Raw genomic sequence first — 27,769 nt, forward strand, 5'->3', positions numbered from 1 at the left:
TAAATTCTGCGTTCTCGCTCTTGGATTTCTTCCTTTTAGAACTGCATTCTCTTTTCTTCCTCCATTCATTATATGCTCTCCACACACCAGCGATTTCCCTGCTAAACGTGCTCCAGCAAGAGCACCTTTCAAAATCGGAAAGATCACCTGACTGGATCGACTTAAATGTCTTCCCCTGACTAGATGGACTTAAAAGCCGCAAGAAAGCGTACACAGTATTTATCTGATACCTTGTGATTATACTATGCGACAACTTCATTTTGAGTAGGTGGGTTTAAGTATTTGTTGACGCCAAAAGCAAGTTTTCTAAGTTTTTTTGACCATGAGCGTACATGTCATACCTTGCGAAATGCAAGCGTCCTAGCAATTCTAGGCACCTGCATAATTTATCTGGCTGTACCAGATGGTACCTTCCCTTTCATAACAAAGACACTGGCACATCCTTTCCCTTAAAGGAGCATCTCCAAGAACGATATTCTAAACTCCATTGCTCTTAGAATCTTGTGACTGCTTCTGTTGCACTTTCTTTGCTGAGTTCATCATAAGGATATTGAGATAAGACTATCTAACCTCGGTTTCGTGAAGAAATATTCCATCCTTAATTATTAATCTTTAATAATTTTTTTGCTCGTGAGTCACTGATTTCAATTTAGAAACAGCAATAAACATAAATTACTCTGTTGTAAATGCTGTTGTGCAATAAGACACCTTGTATGATGGTTCTGCGCTTTATGAAGGATTATGTATTTCGAAATTTGAATTTTTATTAGAATGGTGTAAAAATACCCTGCCCTGCCTTGCTCACTAATGATTAAGTTATTGTCCATTTCGATTTTCTGGTTGTCGATCTTCAATTCCATAACACACTGCTCGACAAAATTAACAGCACTTGAAGAAAACGTTGTGTAACATGTGAACCTTGCGATGAAGCGGGACAAAATTTGTTGTGGGGGTGTACCACAGAATAACGATGAAACGAGGAGACAGCGATAAACTTCGGACAGGGACAAGGGATGTTTATAAGGGTTGTACAAGAATTACCAAAAACTTCACATTACAGAAGTTATACAAGATGCTCGAAAATATGGTCACATGAGAGCAGTATTTGGTATGATCCTCTTCAACAGCTAAACAGGTCTAACAGCGGTGAACCATGCTCGATATAAGGATGTCTATAAGACTCTGTGGCAAAAATTCCCATTTTTCCACCAGCGCAGACCTTAGCTCATCAAGTGACCAAGGAGTTGGCTCTCCTTGATCGTTGATCATTATTCCGCCTCACACAAGATCACCGCCTCCACCGCAAGGGTTCCTTTTGCTGATGTTGGAGGGATGGTACCGCATTTCTCGTTGTCTCCAGAAGAAATAACGTCTAGAATCTGTTTGTAGGATAAAACGGGACTCGTCAGAGAAGGGAACTGAACCTCATTTTTGAGGGCTGCAAGTTATGCATTAGTTTCGAAGAGCTCTGGGGTGGTCTACGGTTAATGGGATTCAAAAATTCAAATTCGAATTATTATGTTAGGGCCAACCATTATTTCTAATATATACCCATATATGTATTTTGTCTGTAAATTGCGTGTGTTCTCTGGTCGAGTTGCCTGTTTACTAGACGAAAAAACCTTGCTAGCTATGCCTGAGACCGACTAACTCAGCCACGGAGTGAAAAAAGCCCATTAAAGCTCCATGTGTCATCGACCGAATTCGAACCCTGGACTTTTCCAGCCGGTGTAGGAAGGATGGTGCAGTTCATAGAATTTTTTTTTCGTACTTTTTTGCGGCCTCCAGGGTTTCCCCTATACGCCGGAACGCAGTTAATGGGATTTGGTATGGTATTTGGTATGTTCAGGATCTAGCGGCTCCTGGGATTTCTCCCATCTCCGCGGTGTTCTCTGTATCGAGTGACAGTACCCTGTCGAGATTTAAAGTGTGTGGATCGTGTATAGTGTAGTCTGTTGTGCCCATTGTTCATCTGGCTTATTGGCCATCGGGCCCCTGATGGGACCCGACGTTGCCCATACTGCGCCACGTGGAGGCTAGCCAGGTGTTACCAGTAAGTAATCAGTACTCTGGCAGGTCCTGCCACCTACTTTCCTCAGATTTCAGTGGCTAGGACCTATAAAAAATAAATAGATAATAAAAAAAAAACATTGCTTTAATCGCTGTTGGTGCTTTTGTTTGGTTAATGGGATATGAACCACTGGTTTCCTTGCCTGGAGTCCACTTGAATTTAGTCTTCTTAACACAGTCGGTTGAAAATGTTTTCACCTGTGGCTGCAGCACCCTCAACAGAGAGTTGATGACAGGATATCGTGGGGTTCCGTCTTGCTGTCAGAGCCAGATAGCGGTCTGTTCTCGTTGACATAGCCCTCGGGAGATCTGTAATGGTTCCTCTCTCCTGAAACTGGTTCCATAGTGCCGAGACCAAACTGCCTGACATATTAAGCCAACGTGCCACCTCCGCCTGCGTCTGCATGGCTTCAAGTCGTCCAATGGCCCGCCATCTCTAAGGATCATCTAAACGACGATGACTTGCCGTCCTTAATACTTCAGCTGTGGCTGTCCCACTGAGCAAGCTAAAAAACGGGAATGGAATGATATGGTTGAAACCGGTGTTTTTATAGACTTGAATAATTTGCATAATGTGCGGCTCTGTAAAGTGGTAGATCGATTCCTATTGGGACCTTGGAATTTGCGTATCAGCATGACTATTATAACAAACATTCCCCTTCGGCGAAACTGTTCCCAATGAAATATTCATCAAAAGCATTTTGTTCTGCTAATTTTGACGAGCAGTGTAGTTCAGCAGAGGGCCACCAGAATAGACTGCTGTGCTGCAGAAGTTAAGCAATCACACAAGCAAGGTTTCTATGTTCTGTTTACGTTTTCTCAGGTTGTAAAGAAAATGTTATCTGTTTTTTGTTGCTTTTCCTACACTACCATAATTTAATCAGAAGAAACAGACTCAATAAACATTGAATTTCGAAATCATAGTCAGTTTGTACCGCACTGGAACAGTTTGGAAAGTATGGTGGATGCGACACTTTTCCGATTGCTGAGCTACAGTTTTTCTTGCAAGGATGAAACATTTCCAAGTTTATTGAAAGAAGTACAATTCAATATATTGTAGTGAATCGATGAGCGGTCTCCGAAGCTATCTTGTGATCCACTTCTCTCAAGGCAGGTCTCCGATATTGATCGCAATCGGCAGATAGACTTTAAAAAATGAAGAATGGGATGAACTATAGGTCAAAGTTTCCATATCAGAACTTCAAAAACCCGCCTGTGTCTCCTCCAGGTATTTGGGTATTCCTTAAAGAAGAATTCACGGAGGAATCTCTAAAACACCAAATCTATCCTGGTGCATACTAATTTTATTTTCAAGCAATTACTTCCTATCATATATTAAATTTCCCCGTGTCAAGGGATTTTTGTAACCTTCTGCACATAATTCAAAGCTGTAGACTTTAATTAATTATTTGGTACATCAGTAAATAACATTCGTTGTAAACTGGTGGAATGGACTTGCAAAGAGCCATAAAGAAACTCTTCACAAACTCTCCTGGCTTCTTATCATTTCTAAAATATAAAGCCCTTCCAGTAACCTTAAAATAATCTAGAAATTTTTAAATCCTTAAGGAAGATAGTTTTGTAACAAATGTTCACAAATATTTCTTTGCGTAAACTGCTTATAAGATTTATTGTAAAGCCAACACACCATGCAACCCACTGGTGTAAATGGAGCTGGAAGAGCACAGTGTAATGTGAAACAGCACATGCGAAACCAAGATACCGAGAACACGGAACTACCGGTTCTCAGTAACTACCCTTACTAAAAGGAAGCGACACACCTGCTTATAACGTGCTTTCCACTTATGTTGTTAATATGCACGCAAAAGACAGGACTAATTCCACTTACCACTCCTATCGCGCTTTAAGATTCCATTAAATGTCATCTACTTCCGAAGTTCAGTCGAATTTCAATAAGCGTCTTGGTGCATGTTGCTCAAATTTCGTAAACTAATATGTTGTTGGGTTTTAGGAGCATCAGCGACTAAGGTCATATTGCTCCATGGATATTGTCTGCAAACTGAGTGTGTCCTGAGGTCGATTTTCTGTATGCTGGATGAAAATCCCTAGTTTCCGGGATAGAAAACCACGCTACCCTTGCCTGAGACCAAGTAACTCAATCAATGTTGCTAAAAAGGCCCAAAATATTCTTCACGTCATCGACAGGACTCGAATTCAGGTCTTTTCCACCTGTGGGGAGAACAGCGATCTTACTAGCTGTGCTGCCCACGAGGGTTAAACTAGTATATTCCCTGCTATAAAGACATCAGAGCAAAGGGGTTCTTTCTAGATATTAATGAATGATGATGACTTCCTAAAACCAGTAATGTGTTCGGGAAAAAAATCCATTGCTTAGAGACCTTTCGTGGTGACATTGTTTACTGACAACAGTGCGACTCGTTCTTCTAACCCGTATTCCATGGTACGGAGTGACCCTGGCGAAAAGCACGAAAGCTCCGGAATGCATTCCGTAGATCCCTTGGGAATCGTAGCCTAGATTTCTTCGACACGACACAACGAGTGCAAGCACGAAAGGGTGTGTGTGTGTGTGTGTGTGCGTGTTAGCTGCTCCAGTGCAGTATTCTAGGTCTCAGATGTCAATTGTAATTAATACTCTCGTATAACAATAACCGGCAGGATAATTTGTTGTCGAAGAAATAAAATCCTCACCTAAGAATATCAAATCCCCACGAAACTGCTAAAATGTAGGAGAACAAATTAACGTGCAAGAAATGGGAGAGTTTCATTAAAATCAGAAGCCTCATCAACTTGATATTTGTTCACTTGAGCTGTCGTACTCTTTTAGGAGCATCGGCGACTAAGGCTATATTGCTCAGTGTTTATTGGCTGTAAATTGCGTTTGTTCTGTGGTCGATTTTCTGTTTGCTGGATGAAAAACCCGAGTTTCGGGGAGAAAAACCACGCTACCATCGTCTGAGACTCGGCCACCTTGTCAAAAAGGCCCATAGAAATTCTTCTCGTCATTGACGGAACTCGAACTCAGGTCTTTTCCACCCAGTGAGGGGAAGACGGCGATCCTTCCAACTGTGCTCCCACTTGAGCAGTTCTCTGATGATAATTCACATCGAAAAAGAACACTAAATATTCTGTACCAGAAACGTACTTATTTTTTGAAAAGAAAAGGCTCAATATTTCTTTACATCGTGGATGGTCCACCATGATTGCTGTAAATCAGAAAACGACTAGATTTATGTATTTATTCCTGTCCAGATCCGGGAGAAATAACCAGCTTTGATAAACTTCGAATTAACATACACCCAGCCACAAACTATATTTCTGTATTCGTAAAACATTTAAATCATTTACGGTTTTAGAATTAATATGCAAATTATTTAGACAACAACTTGCAAAAAGTTATTTGAGGCATCCAAATTGAATTCCAAAGGACAGCAACTTATTGCTATCCTTGGGACGTGGTCGTAGTAATCGGAGGGTGAACTTAAGGCACCGATTACTACTAGAGGTGACGTGAAACGAATTCACTCAAAACCGAGCAAGGCGAAATTGGTCAAATGTGCTTTAATTCGCCAATAACAGACGACCAGAGCTTCCCTTCCGGTGTGAGGCTCACCATTCCGGTGTGAGGCTCACGAGTCCTCACTCCTTGCGAAAATAAGATTCTGTCGTACGCCGATTACTTCACAGTTTCGCCATTTTTAACAGCGTTCCACTTAAATAGAAACAAAAACAACGATCCCCATAACGTTCCACTTTTTTTTTTAATCTCTAACATTGTAAGAATGAATAAGTACATTTTAATGCGTTCTTTTAACAGAACGCATTAACTATAAATGAGGAATAAAATCAGCCAAAAAAAAAAAACCCATTTCACACATCTCCTCTAAAGGTTTGTCCAGTTCCTCCTTGAATTTATGTAAGCTCTCAACTTCCACAACGCCAGATGGAAGTCTGTTCCACCAATCAACTATTCGCTGGCTAAAGGCAAACGTCTACACATCTATTCTACAACTTCCTTTCCTCAATTTTAAACTGTACCCCCCAGGTTCTTAGTCTGAGCAAGAGGAAGATGCATTCAGCTTGCCCAACCCATTCAAGGCCTTGTACACCTCAAACTTCAAATTTGGTAATTAGAAGGTACCTTCTAATTACCAAATTTGAAGCATGTTTCCGTTAAAGATTTCCAACTGTTTTATATACACACGCGCATAACATATACGCATACACTCGTTAGCCAAAATATTATGACCACCTTCATAGAAAGTTGGCCCGCCTTTGACCGTGATATCCGCTTGCACCTGACGGGGTATCGACTGCACGAGAGACCGCCGAAGGTGTCCTCAGGTATCCTGGACCAGATGAACATTGCTTTGAGGAACTCTGATATTATACCGATATATCCTTATTACGTATGTCTGCATTTTTATTACGATTTTCAGTAGTGTGGACATTTAGGCACCTTTAGGCTATTGCCTACATACCTTAACAGACATTGGTAGGCTGCTACTTTAGTGATGTTATTAAAACTAAATTCCTAAAGAAGTTTAATATTCTTCTCGGAGCCCTTGCGGGTGGCACAGTGGTCATAACTACTATCCTCAACACACTAAGTGAAAAAGGCACGAGTGGGAATCTCATAAATGAGGGAAGGAATTTTTATGTGATTTTTTCTTCATCCCTAATGTAGGCATCAGGTGAGTGTTGAGAGAAGAAAGATTAGATGACGAATCTGTAGTCTGAAAATGTAGGGTTTTAGGCGCATCAGTTACTTAGGCCTTATTGCGCCGAAAAACCAGAGTACCCGGGGCTGAAATCCATGCTACCCTCGCCTGAGACCGATTAACTCAGCCACTTTGTGAAAAGACCCATAAAAATTCGTCGCGTCATTGACAGGATTCCAACTGAGGTCTCTTCCACCCGGTGTGGGTAGGACACGATTATTCCTACGAGGGGCCCAATTTGTAGTAAAAAATCGAAAGCGATCTTCTTAGTGCAATACCACGGTTATTCACAGAAGAGATGTAGCTTATATCAGATCGGAAAGTCGACCAAGGACTGCAACTTTAGCCTTAGTAATACAAACATTATTTTCCTATTACAAACGAAATCTGCCCGAAGACTAATCTCCTGATTATAATTCGGAACGTTTACTTGTCTTTCAACTTCAGCTAATTCCATTCGCCATAAATCTGCTTTCTTGTCTGCCTCTTCCGTCAGATATTAATTAAGAGAAAAAATTAATTTCTCTTTCGAATTCTAGTCCTGTACTGCTCTGCGTGAGATTGGAAAGTCCCTTCAGTAATGCTCTCACAAATTAGGGACTACGAACGTTTACATTGCCCCAAAGAGCATGAACTTCCGGGTTGAATTCGTGCATATAAATAAACAGTTTTTTTTTGTTTTTTTTTTATAATTTGTTTATAATTCCAATTGGAAATAAATCATAAGTACAACATTTGAAAATAGCGAAATCTTTGGTGCCTCCCTTAAAGAATGGCGTCCTGGGAAAAGGCCCTGTCAGACAGTACTTTAACCCGCCCCTGCTGATTACTCTTCTCTGTGTTTGGAGGATAATATACAGTAGACGCCAGAAGTTATTGTAAAATAAATCTTTCCGAATAATCTACAAAATGAACGATAGTGTAATCACTAACATATACACAGTCACAACAATCAGCGCATCACAGCACCTGCCAAGATGTTTCTGTAAACATGATGACTCGCGTACCTGATGATGTTCCTTCGTAGGTAGCACAGTGGTAGAATCGCCGTCCTCCCTACACCAGGTGAAAAATACCAAAGACCTGAGTTTGAACCCCGACGATGACGGGAGGAATTTTCATGAGCCTTTTTCACAAGGTGGCTGAGTTAGTCGGTCTCGGGCTAAGGTGGCATGGTTTTTGCCCCCGGAAACTTGGGTTTATCGTTCAGCAAACAGAAAATCGACCTCAGAACACACGCAATATACAGGCAGTATAAACGGAGTAACATGGCCTTAGTCGCTGATCTTCTAAAACCCAACAACAACAACCTGATGATGTGACTGTTGCCGAAAACGTCCAAAGTCCAGAAGCTTACAGTTTTTCATCCGAGTCGCTGAACACAGCGAGACAGAAGACTGAACTGACTGCACAGATTGAACAGGTTGAACTGATACACTACCCGCAGTTGCTGATGAATTTCCAGGGGCTTAGTCCCCCTTTCACACGCAATGGGATTACTGTGGAGATAATTATCACTAGGCACCTCTTAGGCACCCGTAAAAATCTCCAGGCATCGTATGCAATTAATAGAGGGGTCCTCTCAGCGGCCCTATTTGAAGCGCCGCTCGATCCTTTTTTTAGCCCTGTCCCTGGACCTCACTTCTTAAGCAGACAATATAAAATTTCATATAATCTCTAAAGATACTAAGCCGATTCGTGCAGAAAAGTGCAATCCGCCAAATGCAGTTGCTCCAGAATTATTTAACCTCAATTGACCTAGAAATCAACTCAATGAAATCCGCTCAACTGGTATAGTTACAAAAAAAAAAAAAAAAGTCACCCAAATAAGCGGCAATCTAGTGAAGAAAGTTTCTTTCCACACAGACCTGGGCCTTACGTAGGACGAAGGCTTAACCTTTGGAAGGCATTTGACTAATTAAAAACCAAGAGGTGTGGGCGCTTAGGCAAGAACTAGTGGATGTAAGGGACCCTACTAATGAGACAATACATTCAACGATGCCTCTTTCCGATCCCACTCTAAGCTCCTTTATCTCGTCATCAGCACCCCACGCACAGCTCAGCAGATACTATGGACTAGAATCATCCCAAGTACTCCGTTGATCAGTGTGATGCGAGACCAACTGGACCCTAATACCGTTGATGTATGTCTCTGTTCTACTTCAAGTTAGCGAAAGATGTTTAAGCTGACTTAGTTCGGTTTATGGATAGGCCAATATTCTGAAGATAAAGGTCAAGTTCTTCTATTAGAGCAGTGGCATGGGCGTTGATAGCATCAGATTTGTCACCGTGTTTGGACAAGACGAAAAGTTTTATATCATCTGTAAGTGCTGCAATCAGGATGCGTAGAGAGAGAAAGGGGTCCAAAGGGGCAGCAAAAAATAGGGCAGAAAGGAGTCCCCCAACCTTGGAGAGACTCCTGTATATAATGTGGTTCGACTAGAAGGTCCTGTGTTCAATCATCAAATGCCTCTGTTTGAGAATGAAACGAGGACTTTTAATAAGCCTCCCTGTATTCTAAAATACCTTTCACGTATCTTCATCGAGGCATTGGTTGAGACATTGCCGAAAGCAGCTTTAATGTCTAAAAAGATTACACTAATCTGTTCTTTGGCGTTCAGAGTCGTTTGAGTGGACATCCGAAAGAGGATGTTCAATAAATTTGTCACAGTCGATCTCTGTGGAATCACAGAAACTGTGAACATGGAGGTCTTTCCCGGAAACAGTGCATGAAAAGAACTGTCAGCAGAGTCTCGAACAGTTTTAGTCTCGAACTGCAGCTTCTAGAGATGAGACGAAAGTTCTTCTTGTCTTTTGAATGTTTGACTTTAGGCACAAGTTTTATGATGTAATGTTTCCATATTTCAGGGATAACCCAGGGATTTCTCTAATGTTTCAAAATCTCAATGATAAAATGAAAAATAGACTGCTTACTTTCATGGTGAAGAGCGGGGAGGTGACATATCAGGGCCAGAAGTGGATTAATGCCCGAATCACATTTTCTTTGGTTATGATGATTTCTGTTAGGAGAGGTCTAATATCAAGATTGGATCCGGATGGATTTTTCATGTAATTTGCCAGCCAACTGCTATTATCTGCTGCGGGAGAATTGAATTTAGGATCTGCAGAGATTCCGAAGGTACTGTTCGTCCTACCCTAAATAAGGTTTCGTCCATGGTGAAGTTGGTATTTTTGTTACTATCGATCCTTTTAGACTGTTTAAGATTTTTACAAATAGCGAAATTGTATTCTTGGCGTTTGCTTTAAGAAACAGGCTCGTTCTTCTTTGAAAGCGATGTAGTCTTCAGGGGTTCTGATTTTCTGCCATTTTCTATAAGCCTTTTGTTTTCTTACAAACACTACCTCGATGTTTTAACCACCAGTTAGACCAATGTGTGATCCCAATCTTCTTAGACATACCGACACAAACTATTTGAAATAATTCTTCAGCCAGAACGGAAGCGGCTTCAGGCCCTGACTTTTCTAACAGACAGTTTATACAATTTATATTTAGCCACAGTTTATACGTAGTGAGGCTTATTTCCTGGTTTATGAATTTGGTTAAAAAGACACTTCTCGTGTGCAGAGGGGCCACATCTTTTGACAACGGACTACAGTGGGCATAAAATTCACAATGCAATGGTTGATGATCTGATTTGAAGGAGAACGTTGGCATGACAAGTTCTGAATGAGCGATGTTGTGAAAAATGAGGTCGATTTGGTGATTTCCCCTAGTTGGGGGGGGGGAGGATTTGAAGGTCGAGCATATATAGCATATATTCCAGAGAAGGCTGAGCCATTGAGTACCTTGGCAGGGGCATTTTTAAGTCCCTTACGAGAATAGTAGGGACGTTGGGTTGGAAGCTGATGGGAATCCAGGCTCCCAGTTCTATTCTCTAGGGAGTGTTCTGAGGTAGACAGTGTTGATCTGTATTCTAACTTCATCGAGGTCAAGGATTACAGAGATGGCTTAAAAGTTTTCTGAACTACTTTAGTTGGTCCTATGTCGAGAAAAGGAATTTTTATAGATGATTGCCAACTCCACTACGGCGACAAATGGCCCGTCCATTAGATTCAGTCAAAACCGCTAGATTTTCTTGCACGTCCTTCAGATTCAAAGCAATACTTTCTATTGTTGCTGAGAGTTGTTCAGGGGATTTTCTTGCGTTCTGGAATTCTGTACTTGCTGTTAGTAATGCATGACTACTTTCAGCAATTCATAAACTTGCAGTTTTCATTTTATTCAGAGAATGTGTACTGATTTCCTGATGGTCAGAGGCCGAAGAGGACTGTAGGTCCTATGTAAGGTCACTCCAGAGAGAGACCTTACATAGGACCTCTTTGTAAGGTCACTCTCTGGAGTATCAGCATCGATATCCGTTAGAGTTTGAGGGTGTTTATTTTGTGGTTCTTGAATGCAAGCTTCATCTTGCGCTTTACAGGAAGTCATTTGTTTCATATTTTCTTTACACTGATCGCAAATAAAAAGCCGTCTTTTAGTTTTGGGAAATTTAGTGAGGTTCATTTTGGTACAAGAATTAGAGATCAGCCAGAGGCATTTGATGCACTCAATAATCGTATCTTTATTATCTGCACAAATTTTACATTTTAATTGACCCGGAATGATTTCTTGTTGATCCATTTCATAATGTGGAATTAGTTTGTGATTCTGAATAATTCTGAAATTCCTCCGCTATCTTTAGGGCACTTTTAAACTTTGCGTTCTCTGTGATTAAAGGATTATTGTACCAACTGTGGAGTGGTAGATTATTAGACCATTATTTCCGGCGTTGTCTTAAGACTATTTGGAGTGTCGCTTCTTACATTGCTACCTACATAGACACATGATGAATCCCAAGGGCCTTATCCTGGCAGCGATATATCCTGAAAGTTCTTGTTGTTGGTAATTAATGTGCCCAGTCCATAAACACCCCATTTTCATCTTAAAACACGAATAATATATACTGAGTGATCACTGAATTATAACTACCTCTATGAAAACAGAATGCGACCTGTTGACCACGTGAGGTACGAGAGTGCGCAGTTAGTCGACCTACATAGCATAGATAAGATGTCTGTGGTTCAGTAGGTAGTAAAATTCCGAGCGGATGAGTAAAAGGAAGGATTTATCGGACTTTGAATAAGGACAGATTATGGGTGCCCGACGAGTTAGTGCCTCGATTTCCCAAACGGCTGAACTGGTGGGTGTTCGAGAGCCGCCATAGTTAAAGTGTACCAGGACTGGCGTCAAAATGGTCAGACAACGATCCGACAGCAAAACTGCAAAGGTCAGCGAAAGGTTGATGTTAGAGGGAAGCGCCGGGTCCGACGACTCGTACAATCGCAGCACTGTTGAAGAGTTGACTACCCAATACAACATGGGCCAACCCGAAACAATATCTGGCATCACCATGCGTCACAAGCTCGCACGTATGAGCTATACCAGCAGAGGACCCCTAGAAGACTGGAAGAAGGTGTGCTGGTCGGATGAGTCATGTTATTTACTCCACACCGTGGATGGTCGTGTACGGATTTGGCGTCAAAAATACATGAGCCTCTTGATCCGTCATGCATGGTATCAAAAGTGCAGGCCAGTGGAGGCAGTTGTATGGTGTGGGGCATGTTTCACTTGCAGGAACTTGGACCCCTGGTGCATGTGGAACAACGTATCTCTGGTCTCCGCTATCGTCAACTGCTTGCTGACTGTGTTCACCCCCTTATGTTACATTCTTTCACGAATGTCTGTGGTGTCTTCCAAGATGGCAATGCGCCAAGCCATCGGGCACTTGTTGTGCAGGAATGGTTTAGGAACACAGTTCTGACGTCCAGCATATCGATTGGCCTCCGAACTTCTCCGATATCAATCCCATTGAGCACTTGTGGGACACTATGGAAAGGCATAGGCTTCCGGATACACCAATCACCTCCATACATGCATTTCTAACCACATTACACACACAACTTGGTTGGCCATACCTCCCGAACGCGTCCGACATCTTGTTGAATGAATGCCACGTCGGATAGCTTCTGTAATGAGGGCAAAAAGAGGACCTACGAAGTATTAGGTAGGTGGTCATAATTCAGTGATCACTCAGTGTATTACCTGTGTAAATCCAGCATTTGAGAGATGAATCAGCTCACAAGGACGAATCCATTGTAAGGTTATTAAATTATAAGTTAAACTGTACAGAAAAACGTAGCAGAAATACCTGAAAACGAAGAGCACTAAATCCACCCTAACTTGTGTAATCACAGTATATCTTTACCTGAGTATGTAAGCACAACATCTTATCATATCTGCCAAAATACAAATGATACATCAATCTGTTAATTAATATCTGGAATGTACATATGAATCTTTCTGAGATGGTTGCATATTAATTTTGTATAATGCCCTCCTTGCTTTCTGGCAGTGCAGGCAAAACCTTACTAAATCATAATTATAGTAATAATAAACTTATTCTTTTTTTACTTTCAGAAAAACTGGTTGAACGAACGACAAGTCCAGGACAGTTAATAGAGACAGTGGCGACATCCAAGTTTCCGCTTCTCGAAGACAGGAAATCAGGTCGGATTTCGTCATCGGACGAAGAGTCGAATCCAAACTGTCGGATCGACGTTGCCATGGTCACCAGTTCGGACAGCGAGCACGGAGGAAGTCACGAAACCGACAGCAAAGCTGGTCAAGGGAAACATATCCCCGAGAATCCAAAGATTGTGGGCAAGTGCAACTGCGAGGAGTTGTTGAAAGTCGATGCTCACCTAGAAACGAAGGACTTGTGGGAGAAGTTCCACGAACTGGGCACAGAGATGATCATAACGAAAACGGGAAGGTAAGCGATGAAGAGAATTTTTATTTAAGCTAAAGAATGTGTTTGTAGTGTCTCGATCTGTCCCAAATATATTCCACACGATTCAAACAGAACTCTGTTCCACGAGGGCCTGTTCATTACAACTATTACAACTATTATTCCTTAAAACTTCAAGAGGTAACAGTCTCCTAGAGCTACCACTTTGCCAAATAACTTGGCATTAAATGGGGATCTTTCCGAAGGAGTATTCTACCAGGATCTGTCATCCCAATCGAAATTAAGAGAGAGTTGATCGTGGCATCCAACAATCCAGTCTCTAAACTTCTTAATATTACCATTAAACATTCTTAATTAATCGTTAAGAACTCCATTGCAAAAATCTGCAATGTCCCATCACGGCAGTAGGGTATTATATGATACTGCAATAAGGAGAGGGGGTTTTACAAAAGATGCAAAAGAGCAATCTTAGATTATTATCAGCTTCACTTTTAATTTACCAAACAAACAGTCCATAATTGGGTTTTAATATAACTTCAGTGGCAAAATTACCATATCGACATCGCAGAAAGGGGTGCATAGGCTTGGTTTTTAGGGTTGTTAAAGAGAATGGGTGAATAGGCATTTGGGAATCTCGAGAGTAGTACGGTGTTACCCTCCCTGAGCAAAAAAATTAGAAACCTTTTGCAACTGAAGTCAGCAGATAAGTAAACCCACGGTATTCATATACAAGTTGCATTTGGATTGGGGATTTTTCTAGTTTTTCAAAAGATATTGTTGGAGCACGCTTAGCAAGATCGTAATTGAGAAAACAACTGGTGTGGTGAACGCAACGATCTCAAAAGTATTTAATGCGTGGACGACGTAAGAAGGCAGCTCTAAAAGGAAGAAACGCGCTAGAAAATTGGTACTCCACGAAATTGTGGGTCAGAATAGATGGTCCAGTGTGCAGCAAATGACTGAAAAATTCAATTTAGGCAAAGAAACACTCACTTCCAACTAAACTATGCGGCAAGAAGTCAAGAACCTGGAATTTTGTAGTTGCGGAAGTCACTTATTTCTGTAAAATATCGAAAGATTTGAATGGGGTAGTGCCATCAACTCCAGGATTGAACTGTGGAAAAGATCATGTGACTTGATGAGTCTGGATTTATATTTTTTTTTGCGCCAATGGCAGGACGAAAGTGCAGCGTGAACCTCATCAAGCTTTCTATCCCAACGCTCAAGCGGCTAGAGGTGCATCATCGTATGGTGTTCTATTCTATTGGTATGGAGGGTGTGCTACCTTCAGAAAGTCGTGTTACCATCAATGAATATCTTTCTCCGCTTCGCTCTGCAATGCTTCCTTTTTAACCGTATTGAACGGATTCTTTCATGATAACGCGACTAATCACGTGCAAAAATTGTATCTGAATGATTCGAGTCTCTCCCGGGTACAATACAGCAACTGACAAATATCCCAATTGAAAAACGGTCAAATCTGGAGTTGGACTTCCTCAGACACCTAGTGGAATCCATAGCACGACGTGTACAGGTTGTAATTCGGGCAGACGTGTCCTTACTAGATAGTGAATAAATGTTTCTAATTTTTGGCCACTGAGTGTATGTTAGGCGTTGTATTTGATGGCAGAACAGAAAACCATTTACGAATGCAGTTTTGCTTTTCTTATCTTTCCTTCTAATTGAGTACATACGAAAAGTGATGGAACTTAGAAATCCCAGAAAGAGAATCGGTCGTTCCCGGTCGTGTTTACAAAGTTCGAACAGTGAGTGCACCTCGTTCCTACCCCCAATGTAGAGGTCAGCTGCGAACGATAGGGACATGGGAATCCTGGCGGATGAGCAGTCGCACGCAGCGAGACATTTAAAGAAGAGGCAACGAAGTAGTTCACCTATCTCGTACGAAGTCCAATGACGGTGTTTTCAGACAGCCATCTTGCCAGCACCCGGTGATCAATGGTGTCCAAAAGTTAAGCACCAAATCACATTTATCAATAAGTCCAGTTAGCGAGTTGAAATAAATAAACCCGATTGTGCGTACAGAAAGAGTATTCGATACGAGGGGGGGGAGGGATTAGCTGACGTGAAAGTTGTTTAAAATGTAGAGAACGAGGGACTACATTTTTCCCTTTCAGAAGGGGCGAAGATCATCTCAAGATCATAATTCCATAAGAATGGTATTATATGATCTCCGTGCTTCTTCGAGCAGTTATTCCATCTTAGCCGAATTTCATAATGGTCGCTTTCTGGGGAGAGTGTCAACGCTCTCGATTTTAATATAATTCCAAGTTGTAGGTTTTTATTCTTTCATTTTTTCCTGATTTCAGGAGAATGAATTTCAACACCGTGTGACAAACAATCACGCCTCTCGTGAAAGATCTATTTCTTGTCCAATTCTCCACCTACCTATCATCGAGTGCGCATACCTTTTACGAGTACATCCTACTCGTAACTGGACCGCAATTTACTTGCCACGATATCTCTGGAATTGGCCGTCACTTCTAGGGATGAGATCAATGGACCAGTGCGCGTAACTGATTATTAAAAATAAGACATTTTATTTTATTAATGAACGTTCCATCTCGTAAATTTGGATGTGGGTTTGAAAAACGTAGAAATGAACTACTCCAAGCTAAAAAAACAAATTGGATTCATGTAGATTCAAAGAACCTCGTATTGCACCACGACAACGCGCCACCTCACTGAGTCTAGTGTTTCATTTTATTTCTTTGAAACACGCGTGACATGGTTACCACCTGAATTACCACTTAATTAGTAAACACCATCGTGCGCATCGAATAATAAATTGAATAGTAAATTGAGAGGGGATGTGCAATCGTGTGTACCAAACAAGCGTAGAAATCACGAGATCGAATATTAGCAATCGGAAATAGTTTGTAGAAAAGGCGTTCTTTGGTATCAAACGGCGATGTCGCTCTGCCGATATCCGGGGGCCGCATGCAGAGGGCCGACTGCGCAGCTAACCCTGTCGCAATCAGTTACGTCCGGAGATTTTAATTATTCAGGATAATCGTCAGATTTCCTGGCACGTGCTGCCGCGGAAGGGGTGAGATCCGAAATGCTGTCGCGCTCGTGATGATTTTGAGGAATCGCGAATGTCACTTGTCCAGATAAGTGGGGTGGGGACACAGATAGCGGGTGACACTCGGCGGAGGCAGTTAGGCCTGTGATGTGTCGGTGGAATTAATGAATAGGTCAGGGGTTAGCGTCACTAAACGCCGTTGTCACAAGCTATCATCGTCTCTGTCGCCAACTTTCACTGGCGGTTGTGAACGAACTATTTAAGAATAGTTTTAATTAATGTGCACTGCCTCTGCAAAAGATCAGACGTCATCTGAAAGTCGACGATCGATTGGATTAACAGTGAGAACTTCTGTCTACTTATTCCTTAAATGAATAAGTAGAGTCTGGTATACTTGAGGTGGCAGGTGAAACCACACCTTCTATCTTGTGATGAATATAAATTCTAGAAACAATCAAAAGCTTAATCTCAATAGTTCATCATCAGTGCGTTGTTGATCACTGGAATATGTTGCCTCTTAAGGTAGTATTGAACAGTTAGAATTGAACAGTTATTCTTAGCGATTTGTTATTCTGTTTGCAACAAGGAAGTCAGCCTGGAAAGGCTGACAATGCAATCGAACCCGGGCCTTTCCCATATTGAATAAGACAGCCGCGACGTTGTCCACGATGAACTGCAGTGATCCTTGCATACATATTGTACGTAGACTTTCTTTCTGAGATTCTCTTCGTGGAAAAAGCATGCATTGCCCAAACACAAATCCCGTAGTTAGCAATTGAGGGCAGTGGACGGTGATTAAGCAGCCCTTAAAAGAAGACGAATTATGGTGTGGAGTTCCAGTTGAAAGCAAATATAACTGGAAATCCACCACAGCCTTTATCACAAGAGGTGTTCATCTTGCAACCTTTCTTGTTGAGAAGGATTCATCCATTTCTTGTAGAATATTAATTTTATGATCGAATTCTGGATCATAAAATCCAGATGCAACGATCTAGATGCGATTCCGCAACTGGAACGTTGTGCGCGCGAATAGCTATTGGACTATGGTTAGAGGAAGACAATGATCTCCATTACGAAATATGCGAGAGTTTGGTGTTCACTGCTGTGGATACTGTCGTTAAATTCTAAACCATACTGACTAGTACATACTTGGGATGTGAGAGATCAGGTCAGAGCTTGTAGGTGCCAGAATCAATCCCAGTTTAGCATTCCACACCTTCTATCTTGTGTAGCCATGAACTCATCAATTATTTGTTCTCTCTCTCCAAGTAACTATGTCGAGCACATCGCGAGCTTGGGACATTGGCTGATGAGTTGAATGAACAGGGTGGTAACGAAATCAATCTCCAAATTCAATCTTATCCAACAGAAAGTGAAGCTACTCACCAGAACATTAAAATGGCTTCGCTGCAGTATCATTCAAGGTCCACAGAAGAAAATGAGGCGACCATTAAGCGTTAACCTGTCCCCGCTCAGGAGACGTTCATCGGCTAACATGGAGCGCCTCAACAGAATGTTTCCAATCGATACAGTCCACATGTTCCAGAGAAATTCTGTACGGATAGAAACAAATCATGGCACAGGTGTACCAGCACGTCTCACTTGATGTCAATCGCAAAAGCACAACTGTTTTGTAGTTGGTGCGAGCAATCATAAACTTAAAAGTGGCCTCTCCGGACAATGGATTATAACGCAACACTCAGGATGGTAACAGCGATTGAAGAGACAGGTGGACTGTATCTATGTATTTGGAGCTTATTAAGGATTAGATAACATTGCCCAAGGATCCAGATACCACACTCCCTATACTGAGGGTGGGGGGTGTGACTGTCACAATCGGATTTGTTCTCGGATGGTGTCTGAATCACGCGAATGGCATGATGGACTGCGGCTAGAATGGCACGCAATGAGCCCCTATGAAATATGCGCGAGGTTGGTGCTCATTGTTCACACCCCTAAAGTAACGCACCTAATTAAGATCACCCCAGTGAAGTACTGGAAAGAACAAGTTGATACCCTTCCAAAATATTATAACAAGTAATCTTATCTGTAGGAAGAGGGTAAACTGTGTGAGAAAATATACCGAGGGGGAGTTGACTTCGGGAGGGGTCAACGAATTCAGTTCTTGTGCTGCCTGGCGAATGTCTAATGATGACACGCGAATTATACGTTACGGATGAACAATGTTACGTGAGCGCAAAAGAAAGGGACGGACAGATCCCCTAAGTTTGCGCGCTAAGTGATTTATATAAAGTGACTAAATTGGCAGAACACCCTCGTCAGGAGACAACAATAACTACACGAACGTGCTGGCGTCCAATTATACAAGCGCAGTTTGATGCGTGACTCGCCAGTGCCTCGAATCTTTTATTGAACGATCAAACCCAGCCTCATTCCCCACATCCCACCCTCCCCCATTCACGCCAGTTTAAACCACAAAAATATTTACTCGAGTCGTTTATTTGTCAGTGGGTATGTTGCCAAGACATCCCCGGTTATTGATTATACGGACATAGCCCGTTACACGAGGTCAAGTCCAGACGGTGTGGTCGACTTGATTTACGGCCGACCTTCTACAGTTACAACAGTATGGAGATGGCGGATCACGCTGTGCCTCGTTAATTTATGATCCACTGTCTCGCGCTTATTAGCAACGCTTGTTGAAAACGTTGCTGGAAGAGCTTCGTTGGAAATAAAAAGAAGTTCGCAGAAATATTTGCGGACGAGTTCACCCGGCTCAAGATGCTGATTTCTTGTTCAGACACCTGCAGAGGGATAAGAGGATGTCAAGAGTAGACTTTCAACCTGCTCTGTCACTTCCCTTTTCTCTCATTCAGCGAGATGCTGGCAGACGCACCACTATTAAGGGATTGGTTTTCTTGTGGGTGGTACATCATTAGCGTATTATACAGGTGCGGGCCAACTCTGCAATACGTAATCAAAACTCCCCCACCCCACTCCCTCAAAGATGATGCGTATAACTCAAAGTCGCTTCTTTCCCAGGGCCGGACTACAATCATTTACATCCCCCTCCCCTCCCCTCTCCTCCCCCTAAACCTTTCTCTTTCGTTCGAAGTCGCTACCGAGAATTGCGAAAATTAACGATTTCATCGAGTCAAGAGGTGTCCGGTTACTCACTTCATGGGCCTCGCAGCATTGCAATTACCTCACCCGATTTTCTCTTGTTTCAAGATGCGCAGAAACCATAAATATCCCTTCACAAAATTCCAGATAAATCATCAAATCTGAGCTGCCAGAAACTTGCAACAGATCATGTAACAGCGCAAATGATGTCGAGGAAAGCTTCGTTTATTTAGAGATGACAGAGCTAGTTATTGACCTCTGCTCGAAATTTATAATGGGTGATGCTCCACTAATGATGACTAACCCGAGGAATAATACAGGAAGTACTAATTAGCAATTCTTGCAATTAATAATATAAAGTTCAACATTTGCGCAGTTAAAAAGACACTAACATTAGCTGTTAACAATATTAGGGTCAAACTAGTTTGTTAAGGATACAGGATCATCAGGATAAGAAGGAATACCATTCCTGTCGAGATGAAGCCATAAAACATTTCGATGCAAGCGACGACCTTCAGTAGAGAATTGGGACTACTGGTGGGAGCCTTCATTTGATCAAAGGCTAGCTAAGGGATAGGAGAGAGAGAGAGAGAGAGTAGTCATAAATGAATATACAGAACCTCAAGGTGGCTCAATGTGGTAAGTGGAGTCCCTCGGGGATTAATGTTGGGACAATTTCTTATCTACCTTAATGATACTGATGAGGGAGGGGTAGTTGTCAAAACATCGCTGATGATTTAAAGCTAGGTTGTGTGATTAAGGATCAGAACCATCCCATTTTGCTTCAAAATGACTAAGGTCGGTTGCACGAATGGCCTGAAAAATGTCGAAGGAAATTTAATGTTTCTAAATATAAAATTATGCACCGGGGAACAGGAGTTGCTTTTATAAACTACAGAGCGAGGAGTTAAAAGTGGTTCAAGAAAAAATATTATGTTATCATTACCATTAGCATTTATTAGTGGTATATCATGCAAGAAAGCAAGCTTATACGGTAACAGCCTTAAAAAAAAAACCTGCTCACTTCACCCATCCATTCGATTTATTTTTTAGTTATCAACTTCCACAACTACAGATGAAAGTTTGTTCCAGCAATTAACAACCCGCTGGCTAAAGGAAAACTTCGGCACATCTATTCTGCAACCATCCATCCTTCCTCAATTTGAATTTATGCCCTCTAATGCGTGTAGTGTGAGCAAGAAGGATAATCACATCAGCATTGAGCTTGTTCAATCCTCCAAAGCCTTAAACACTCATCTCGGGAGTGCTTAGCCTCCAGACGCTGCAGTTAGCAGAACTTAAGGCTCTTTCTTGGTAAGAAAGGGCTCTTTCTTGGTAAGAAAGGGCTCTTTCTTGGTAAGAAAGGGCTCTTTCTTGGTAAGAGCAACCCTTTGCGTTCCTCACTAATCTCGTTGCCTTCTCTATACTCGTTCCCAGCAACTCTACATCCTACATCCTAAAATGAGACCTCCAGTACCTCTATACAGTACTCAAGATGTCAGGCCCGACCATTGCTTTATACAATGGGATAATCACCTCCTTAGCCCTGCCCACAAAAATCCTATATATCATTGACAAAAACCAAAGAATTGTCCTGGCAGTCTGTCTGCATTGCTCACTAAACTTCACATCGACTGCACTGCTCACAAAACTTCATATCTGACTGCACAATTACTCCCAAGTCTCTTTCATTCTCCACTACCTTGAGTGTAATACCACACAGTTGGAACATTCCTCTGGGGTTACCTCTACCCATATGCAGTACTTTGCATTTGTCAATGTTAAACTTCAGTTGCCACTTCTCAGCCCAACTGCCTAACTTTTCTAGATCCTGTTGCAGTAGCATACCGTCATTACTGCCATTTACCATCCTGCCAACCTTTATATCAACTTTAAACAGGATATTAACCTGATATGCCTTCATCAATATCATTGATAAATATACAAAACAATGGGCTCAACACCGTACCCTTGGGGGGACTCCACTAATAACATTAGTCCACAAAGAGCAGTGTCCATTGATTTCCAGGCTCTGTTTTTTACCACTCAACCATGCCTTTATCCATAGCAGCAACTTGCCTTTAATACCATACTGATCCGTACCACAGTCTTTTATTTGCGAGGGTATGAGAAGCTTCCCTTCCTGAAATATGATATCAAAATCATTTTTGATATCCTGTCAATATCCTGTTAGGATGTATATGATATTAAAATTATTTTTTGCATCCAGTTCCTTTGTGACCACAGCATAGTAACCAATCAAATTGGTCAGACAAGACTTTCCCTTAACAAACCCATGCTGTGTCTGAACTATTAGTGCATCCTTCTCTAGATGATCCTGCATTAATTCTTTAACCAGTGACTCCATTAAAGAAGTGATATTAATCGAAAAGAAGAGACATCAATAAATAAGAGAAAGCATTAATATTTCATTGACGTTGGTGAATTCAAATATAGCAACCATATTGCTGTAACACCAACCAATTTTAAGGAAGAACGAATTAAAAATCAAAAACTGTTTCTAGTAAAAAAAGATTTCATATATTTTAAGAAAATATTAAATACAGTACTAAATTTTGAACAATGGAGGCTGGACAAACAAGACTCGAGGTTTCTTCCACACCTAACAATATTCTAGAACGTTCAAAAGATGATTGAACCAACTGCACGTCTTGGTTTTCGGTCATTAACCTAATATTTGAAAAGTGAGGTTGATGAGAACCTTTTAAGCACATATCTGAATTTTTGAAATACTTCTTAAGAGAATCTGTCGAAATTATTTCAGGGAGGAATTGGTAAATACCAGTGCTGAATTTCAATGACATTTGCGTTATCCTCAATACTAACTTCATTAAGAACAAGAATAAAACAACTGAAAATTGGACACTTTTTAATTAAATGCGATATGATTGCAAATCAAACCCTTTTTGTTTTGTAAAGTAACTTATTCCACTGAGAACTACCAGATTGGTGGAAGAAGAAATAAAATTGAGGACGCACAAATAAAAAATTATTTTAGAGAATAACAAGAATAGTTTCATGAAAAGTTTACCTTGGGACAGCAGTGTTGAGATCATTGGAATGGATTGCCTGCCACGGTGGTTGATGGGGAGAGTATAGTCAAGTTCAAAGCGGCACTGGATAGTCATAATCACTTTTTGGCGATGGGGAAACTATAAATGATTAGGAATTTTTCTTCTATATTCCCCTTTTTTGACAGATTCAGAAAGTCTGCTTCCTTGCATCATTTAGCCATTATAATGCTAATGAGGATGAAAAGAAGGTTACCATTTCCGTATGTAGCTCACGAAAGCATCAAACATCACGTGAAGTAAATTTCCAGGAGTTGCCTCTGCCATATACTACAAATCAACAGCATTATCGCACGAATGAGGAACATTTCCTTAAACGGCCAGTGGGAAAATGGAGCTCATTACATACAAATAACGATCCGTTTCTAAGTCTTTATGGGAGAGGACTGTTTATTTGTAGTGTAAAGCTGATGCTACAGAAATTTTGCTTTTCGCTATGAGATGTGATGCTTTTGTGGCGAACCTAGCAATGCCATTTTGTTTGCATAACAACGATGAGTCTCCATAGTGAAGAGACACTAACCTTTTGTTCAATATGAACAAAACGACACTGGACAGTAGATTATATATAGGGGGTGGCATGCTATCTTACCATTTGTATCATACTCTTTGAAACAGCGTTTCAAAGGATATGATACAAATTTCTCTGTGAAAAACCTTTTGCTGTCAAACTGAGACAATTTTAATTAGGTCTGGTATTTATTTTTTTAAACAGAAGAACTCTGTTTTTGGCCAGCCAGTCTCTCCTCACACGCACCAGATGGTCTAATTCATCCCAGTGGTTCGCTGTTGGACTGAGGTCAGGATTCTGGGATGGCCAAACCAACTTTTCGACGAAAATATGTTCAAACCAGACCTTCAAAACACGCGGTATGATGTATGTGTCTTGCTGACACATTATGGGCCTACCCCGACGTATCCTACCACAACGTGGATAACGCATTATGGTCCAGGACTCGTAATTAGACTTCACCATTCATGGTTTTGTCCAAAACAATCAATGGGCTCCGGGTGAAATCATGAAAGTCAGTCCCAGACCATCACGCTGCATTTTCGTAGGTAGCCTTCTCGGGGTATCTACTAAACCCAGGCATGACTGCTTGACTGGTAAGCCATGTACCGTGACTCGTCACGTCACTCCAAAGTGCAGCTTTCCATTGATCTCCGATCCAAGAACGTCAGTCTTTACCCCAGCCTAGACGGTATCTGCCATTATTCGGGGTGATTAGTGGTTTGTAAACAGCTGCATAACTTTGGTATCATGCAGTGTCCTGCTCACTGTACTGATGATAACATGTGTCCCAATTGTCTCACTAGGGAATTACGAAAACGTTGACGTACGTTTCGAGCAGAGGATTCTTTTCAGGGCTCTCCTATCACGTTCTGTCAGCTTCGGAGGTGTTCTGGGTCATTTCGTGAGTTTTAGAACTAGTCTTCTTCCATTTTCAGATCACCAATCGTCGACTTCAAAGCCTTTGAAATGGCACCGTATATCCTGACTGCTTATGCCTCTGAAAGTCTAGTAACTCCATCGATATCGACATCTTGTATTCAAAATCGCACCACAGTTTCCTCGAAGGCCTACAAGCATATAGTCATATGCTCGTGACCAAAACTCTATACGAGCATAGAGTTTTGGTCACGTCCTACCCAAGCATCATGGGTAGGACGTGTGACCAACTATGAATGGAGGGGTGTACAGATTAATGGCAGGGCAGTGTACACTCCAATTTATTATAACATCTTAAATGCAAATGAAAGGAACTTTACTGTACAGTTCATGGTTTCAATCTCGGTGGTGACTGCTAAAAATGGAAAAAAGAATCTGAAGTGATATAATCCGGCAGTAGTTGAGATTTGTTGATTGCGATGACGAAAGCTAAGAAATTGTCTTATTTTCAAAGCAAACGGCAAGTTAGTTTCATTGGGAGCTAAATCAGTTCTCAGGATTAGAAAATCGGTCGAAAAAATTATTTTTCCTGAATTTTGCTGCTAAAAAAACCTACTGCAAAAGGAATCAGGTGAAAAGCTTGTTCAGTCTTTCAGTTATTCAAGTTCAAAAAGCATTGCGGACAGAGAGACGTAAGCAAATTATTACATAGATGGCTTCCGGCCTCATTTTTAGTTTTTTTTTTTCCACTTCTGCTTCTTTTCTACAGAACTGCATCCCTCTGCAATTTCGTTCAGCATGTGGAATGTCCGTTTCGTGACTCTTTGGAAGGTAGACATTAAATTATTTGGCAACGCTTTCCGCTTGTAGAATAGTACATATTCGCTCCATATTTGAAGGCTCTCTTTGGGCTTTTCGCTCTCTGAATTAGCGTCTTCAGGTGAACTCCAATCAGTCTAAGTCCAGCTGCTTCTACTTGGAATAAATTGTTATTCGTCTCATTGATTTGAATCCCAGGCAAATTTCGCACATTCTCTGTGTATTTTGTGGACGTATTGTCCATAGCATAGGATGTTTGCCATTATGAATTGCATTTTGGAGAGTAAATACTGGTTGCTAACTCTGCAACAGATGTCTTCCTCGTAGTGCTTCTATTTTTTCTAAACAATTTTCTGGTATAATCTAAAAAATATTTCTTGGATAAATGCCTAAGAGTATGAAGAAATTTGTTTATGAATGGGTACTGCACATCATTTCTACTACCAAGGTAGTTTGATTAAACGATGCATTCAAACTACATTGGTAGAAGAAATGATGTTTGTGCAGTACCCATGCATAAACAAACCTCTTCAATTTTCTGGTAGATATTTTCCCATTGCTCGTTATATACATTCCACTTATTCCCAAGATTACTCCGAATACTAGAAAGGTGTTTTTTTGTGTCGATTCCTCCTGGAAGGCTGTTTCGTTTATCACTTCCCAATTCACTGCTTTGGTCTTTTGGAGGTTTATTTTGAATGCTGAAGTATTCTCGAATCTCAGTAGGGTTTCATAATATGTGTAATATCATGTTTGCTCACTATGTGTGTGAGTATTGTTATTTTGCTGTTTCTGGCCACTTTATTAGGATCGATCAACTGGAAAACCAGCTAATTGATTCTCTGTTTGCTGGACGAAAAACCCTAGTTTCTGAGAGATAAACCATGCTACCCTCGCCTGAGACGAACTAACTCAGCCACGGAGTGAAAAAACAAACCCATAAAGGTCCTTTGCGTCATTGACGGGATTCGAAACAGGACCTTTTCCACCTGATATGGGTGGGACGATGGTTATGACCACTGTACTACCGCACAGACTGTTCAGAAAGGATTTAAGGAGCCACTCGTCCAGTACAAGGTTCCAGATGAGAGGACCTATATACAGAGATAGGATGGCCAACAATTCGCAGTCGTGCGAATAAACTCGGCCACTATAGCAGGGCGAAAGTCCCTGAAAAATCGACAAAAATTGCCAACAGATATTTAGAACAATCTTGAACACGCATTTTCTAACTAAGGCCTCCTGGGTGTCGTGTTCAGACCAGAAACCAAACTGATCTTTGGAAATGAAGGACGTATCAAATAAAAACATAAAATTTGTTCTTGAACCAATTCCGATACATCCCAGACATAGTTGAGTTCGAGTCCAGTCAATGACGTGAGGAATTTTTATGGGCCTTTTTATGGGTTAGTCGGTCTCTAGCGAGGGTAGCATGGTTTTTTCTCCCGGAAACTCGGGTTTATCGTCCAGCAAACAGAAAATCGATCTCAGAACACACGCAACTTACAGAGCAACATGGCCTTAGTCGCCGATGCTCCTAAAACCCAACAAGAACGTAATCAGGGGTACGATCCGGAGTGCTAGTCGAGGTTTAATGGGCGAGGTGTTCGAAGAATTGTCAGAAGAGTGGTTCTGCATATGAACACCGTTGTGGCAAATGTAAAAGTGCTAGATCTCGCTGCGTTGAGGTGAGGTGAAGTTCATAATTTCTTATAAATTGATGAGGTCAGTGTATTGGTTATAGTCGTATGAGGACAGTCGCATAAACGTGTTCCTCATCCTACAGGCTTATTCCAGTGAGAGTGCGTTTCTTAAATCAAATAGTTTACATAAGAGCCTATTTAGAGTGGGACCCAGGATAGCTCCTTATGAACATCCCCTTCTGCTGTTCTATCAACCTGGTGTTTTTGGTCCTAAAAAACAGTTTCCGACAATACTAAATATGTAAATAGAATTGAACACCTTAGACTTCCTGAAACTCTCGAGGACGCTTTCACCAGAATCAAAGTCCCCCCCCCCCCCCACGAGGTTCACCAAGAGACCAAGCAGGAATTTATCTGGGGTATTTTTCTGATAGCTAATCACACTGACCATGGCCCCCTCTACTTTGCACAAATGCACGTTGATGTAGATCTCGAAGGTGTTAGGTAAGGAGGAACAGTTAAACAGTCATTCTAGCCCCTTCCCGAAATTCGAGAGAAGAACAAATAGGCCTATAATAAGCAGGGTCAGAAGGCAACTTACCAGGATTCTTCATGAAATTTTTTAAACTTGCGGTCTTCCAGGGGATGGGAAAATGTCTTTGATTTAGCTATAGGTTGTGGAGGACGTTAGTCTCCAGCTTCCAGAATCTTTTAACAACTTCACCCTCGACGAGATCATGCTTTAGGTACATCCGATGCGCAACTTGTTGACAGCGTTCCCAGTGTCAGTTAACAGGCTCAGTTCTGCAAGCTGCAGCGTCTGGACACTACACAACTGTGAGGTGTCCTCACTGAAGTGTTTAAGGGAATGAATAAAAAAAAATATTGATGGCATCCTTACTCTTCCTCTGACTAAATACACAACAGGACATAAATCTGAATTGAAAAAGGATGGTTAACAAGACAGGTGAATGAAAATGTGCTTTCACCTAAAGAGTAATTGATTGTGGGAATAAACTTTCATCTTGTGTTGTGGACGTGAGTAGTTTGAATTTAGGGAAGGATTTGGCAAATTAATAGATGTGATAAACAGATGATGTGGTTAGTTTTTATTTATTT

At 41.3% G+C, this 27,769-nt stretch overlaps 1 protein-coding gene across 1 annotated transcript in view; it reads left to right on the plus strand.

The window, feature by feature from the left end:
- The window catches only part of LOC150082438 (T-box transcription factor TBX20-like), a 104,827-nt gene that overhangs the window by 13,146 nt on the left and 63,912 nt on the right, over positions 1-27,769 (plus strand). Inside the window, exon 2 of the mRNA XM_090378610.1 lies at positions 13,249-13,603. Within this exon, the coding sequence (XP_090234736.1) occupies positions 13,395-13,603 (209 nt within the window). The 5' untranslated portion in view covers positions 13,249-13,394. The remainder of the gene's footprint in view (positions 1-13,248; positions 13,604-27,769) is intronic.

The sequence above is a fragment of the Mastigoproctus giganteus genome, chromosome 7 (assembly GCF_048544385.1).
Source record: "Mastigoproctus giganteus isolate SK-2022 chromosome 7, ASM4854438v1, whole genome shotgun sequence".
Taxonomy (NCBI): domain Eukaryota; kingdom Metazoa; phylum Arthropoda; class Arachnida; order Uropygi; family Thelyphonidae; genus Mastigoproctus; species Mastigoproctus giganteus.